At 39.9% G+C, this 3885-nt stretch overlaps 1 protein-coding gene across 8 annotated transcripts in view; it reads left to right on the top strand.

Moving 5' to 3' along the window:
- The window catches only part of PUM2 (pumilio RNA binding family member 2), a 141708-nt gene that overhangs the window by 62947 nt on the left and 74876 nt on the right, over positions 1 to 3885 (top strand). For all 8 annotated transcript variants that reach the window (XM_019520801.1, XM_019520797.1, XM_019520795.1 and 5 more), the window contains 2 exons: positions 1756 to 2026; positions 2323 to 2416. In XM_019520801.1, coding sequence (XP_019376346.1) covers positions 1756 to 2026; positions 2323 to 2416 — 365 coding nt within the window. The remainder of the gene's footprint in view (positions 1 to 1755; positions 2027 to 2322; positions 2417 to 3885) is intronic.

Below are 3885 nucleotides of genomic sequence, written 5' to 3'. Positions count from 1 at the left end.
TCTGGCCCCCGCCCTGCCCAACCCCCTCTCTATGGGGGTCTCAATCCCCCTGCCCCCCCCCCCCGACTTACCTGTGGGGATCTTCTCTCCAGGCTGCCTGGTGCCCATGTGCATGTGTGTATATTCACATGGTGCCTCCTTCTGCTTCCCTCAGCCCCTTGCAGGATGGAACTCTGCCAGCCTGCAAGTGGAAACCCACCATTTCCTTTGTTTTTCTCCTTAAAATGAGAAAATTGGGTTTTACCATGTTTTTCTATCGCAAACAGAAAACCTGGATCCCTGTTGATCACACTAGAAAATTTCAGTTGCATGCAGATTTGTTGAAGACACCCTTGTGTTTACATCAGTGAAAGTAACTTTTAATTGTAGAATAATGTATAGGTGAGAGAGAAGGTAGGAGTGAGCTTGCGTCTACTCTAGGAGTACTTTGCCAATATAGAAATACCAAAATGCCGTTGTATCAAAGCATTCCTAATGCAGACACAACTTATATCGTCAAGGCTGCACTCCATAATGGTAGAACTCCAAAAAGAAAAATAAGGTTAACTAGTAAAAGCGGGGTTTTTTTCTAGTAAGATTTAATCTAAAAATAGGTATTTCTACAAGCACAGTTGTCAGTCAGGAATTGTCCATTCCCCCCTGACTGACAATAATATTAGCAAAAATCCTGTAGACGTGGCCTGATACAACACCTCTCTTGAGGAATTGAATGCTCTCCCTACCAATCCTGCTTTTACTGTCTAAGGAAAAGGGTATGTATTTTTATTCGTAGTCTGTCTCATGTATATTTTTTCTATAAAGGAAAAAGCATTATAGTATAGCAGGAAGGAGCAGTAGCAGTTGAATGTAAACAGTGTTAGAACTTGTCAGACCAGCTTAACAGGCACACTGTCTGACAGGTGCGCGCTCCAGCTCTCTTCTCTCCCCACTTTTTCTGCCCCCTCCCCCAAAATATGCTTTAGCTTCCATGAAGATATTTGCTCCCTTACACTCATCCTGACTATAGTTTGTGGGCTGTGATGCAGTTAAAACTTTCCAGTATAACCTAACCTTCCCTTGCAGAAAGAAATGCACCAAGATCATCCTCTGAAAGAATGGGCCATATCAGTCCTCTGGGCTAGCTTAAGTAATATGGAAGGAGTTGCACCTAAAATGAGTTCAACACGATTTTGTTTCAGCTTTACTTGTTTGTTTAGTTATTGCTATGCTATAATCTGTTACATTTTTAAAGTTCAGAATAATTTCTTTTTCAGTCCACGACTAAATGGGACAGAACTGTTGCCCTCCATAGTTTGCAGCGGTGTAGTCTGTTCTACTTGCTTTTAAGAGGTCAAAACATTTTTTCTAGTTGACCACTTTGTTACATGGCATGTCTCCCTGCCTCTGTGAAGTAGATGTGCCTAGCTGATTTCTATTCCCCAGTCTTACCTTGACCAAAATTATGATGATATAATTTCACTTTCCAGAGGACACCCTTCCAGAATCATTAAGGAGGTAATATGTAGTTCAGTTCATTTACTTAGAACAGCCTGAAAGTATTTTTCAGTGTACTGTATACTACAAGTAAAGATAAAGATGCCCTTTATTCTGAGCCATCTTCACAGGCTGGTTAAACTAGTTAAAATGTTATCTATTGCTAATATTTGTTAACTTTTTCATGTTTCTAGTTGATCTTTCAATAAGCTTTAAAATGCTTTATTCATAAATTTAATTTATGAAGGCTGTAAGAGGCTATCTTTAATTTCCTCTATGCAGTCGAACCCCTGGAAGTCGACAAGCCTCTCCAACAGAAGTAGCTGAGCGTTTAGGTCCTAACCCTAACAGTACAGAAGGATTAGGTCCAATTCCCAATCCTGCAGCCCACAAACCTCTGGTTGAAGAATTCTCAAACCCAGAAACTCAGAATTTGGATACCATGGAACAAGTTGGTCTTGATTCGCTACAATTTGACTATCCTGGAAATCAAGTTCAAATGGACTCTTCAGGAGCTACTGTAGGACTTTTTGACTACAATTCGCAGCAGCAGGTTAGTGTTGTGTTTATGGAATTGTTTGCAGCATTGTTACGTTAATCTGGTATGGCTTGAAGATATGCATTTTATTTAGATAAATATTTAAATGTAGAATTATTAGTATATTCCACTTCATCACATTTCTGTAATTTAGTGAGAAGCATCGAAACTTGTGTGGCACAATTTGGGTATGATTTTCTAATGCAGTACTATATCAAAAGAGAACCTTAATTTTTTATGTTTTATATAGAAGTTCCAGTTTAGAACACATTTTAAATCTTTAACTTGAATTCTTAAATGTTTTTCTGTAGCTTTTCCAGAGGACTAATGCACTAACTGTCCAACAGTTAACAGCAGCCCAGCAGCAACAGTATGCATTGGCTGCAGCCCAGCAGCCACACATAGGTGAGACTATTTTAATACTTTAGAAACAAAGACAAAGATGTTAGTGTCAAAAACCTGGCAGGTTGTTCTGCTGTATTGCTTTGGTTTGCTAACCACAGATCTGATTTAAGTATTTTTATTTGTGGTGGTCTAAATAGTTCATAAATGGCAGAAAGTATATGCCCACATACATTGTAAAGAAAAATTTTAGCAGTCATTTTGAATAGCTCTTGCATAAAACTTGGCCACCTCTGTAGAAACTGTCATATAAAACACTTTCTGATTTAGGTTTTTTAAGGTTTTTTCACTTAAATGATTGCTTTCTACACTCTTTGTTCTTAAGTGACTGAAAATTAGTCTTGCTTAAGTAGTTCTGTAGAGAAAAAATGTGGATGGGAGCAAAGAGAATTTGCTTCCGCTATGGCCTTAAAATAAAACAAGTAAAACACTTCTTTCATATGTGAAATGTGGTGGTGATATTGAACATACCTCACAGATGTAAGGCTGAGTTAATTGTAGTAATCCATTGAAATACTCTCACAAAAAGCTTCTATAGAAGTTGAAAATGCCTTTTAGTGGAGTATTGACCGATTGCATTCCTTCCAAAAAGGAGGATAAGTTGATAGCTTTTTATCCTAGTTAGCAGATATAGTAATGGAGAGACAAGTATGATCAACCCCAAGTCTTTTAGCTCCTACATATACATAAACAGCCAGAGTCCCTCCAGACTTCATGTACTGGCATTTCCGTGGTGTCGCAGGGAAATGTGTGACATGTTTTTGTTTAGGAGCCTAGTATGCAAGAAACCCTATACTGAGCACTCCCAAGCTTATCAATACAACAGTGCTATATGGAGCCCTTGATGCAAGGAGACCTCACTTCCTTGATGCTACATTTGGGAGTCAAGGCAGCAGCAGCTATGAGGAATCTAAAGATATGTTTATGCTGGAGTGGCAGCCTGCCCCAGGCAAGACAAGCCAGAAGTATATCAGAGGGACAGCGTTAGGGCTGCCTTCATCAGATGTTGATCAGTGTAATTCAGTGGAAGTTTTCACCCTTCCCACCTGGCTGGATCTTCATTGGCTGATTAGAGAAATGACAACATTTTGATCAATAAAGTTGCTTCAAGAGCATACCTAATAGTTCAGGACCTTTGCTATCTTGGGTTTCAAAGTCCATCCCTAATCTTTTCCCTGTTACAGTATACCATATTTACCTGGTTTAGGATGACACCCCAATAATTAGATGGATGGAAAATGTATAAATTTATTATAATTTTTTTGTGTATAGAATCTAATTATTAGAGTGTTGTCTTAAATTCTTCCCCCTGCCCCCACCCCACTGCTGTAGGGGGGCAGGCACTGGGAGGGCCAGGTGGTATGGGGAGGTCAAGCAACTTTCCCCTGCTTGTGTCTACCCCCCTCTGCCTGTCCCACCCTGCAGCCTCACCGCCCCCTTTCTCTCCACCTCTGCTCCCACTCCTCTCCCTC

This window comes from Gavialis gangeticus, unplaced genomic scaffold (assembly GCF_001723915.1).
Source record: "Gavialis gangeticus isolate Ggan-Ray unplaced genomic scaffold, GavGan_comp1, whole genome shotgun sequence".
Taxonomy (NCBI): domain Eukaryota; kingdom Metazoa; phylum Chordata; order Crocodylia; family Gavialidae; genus Gavialis; species Gavialis gangeticus.
Note: the sequence above shows the minus strand (reverse complement) of the source record. Positions and strands in the feature narration are given on the sequence as shown.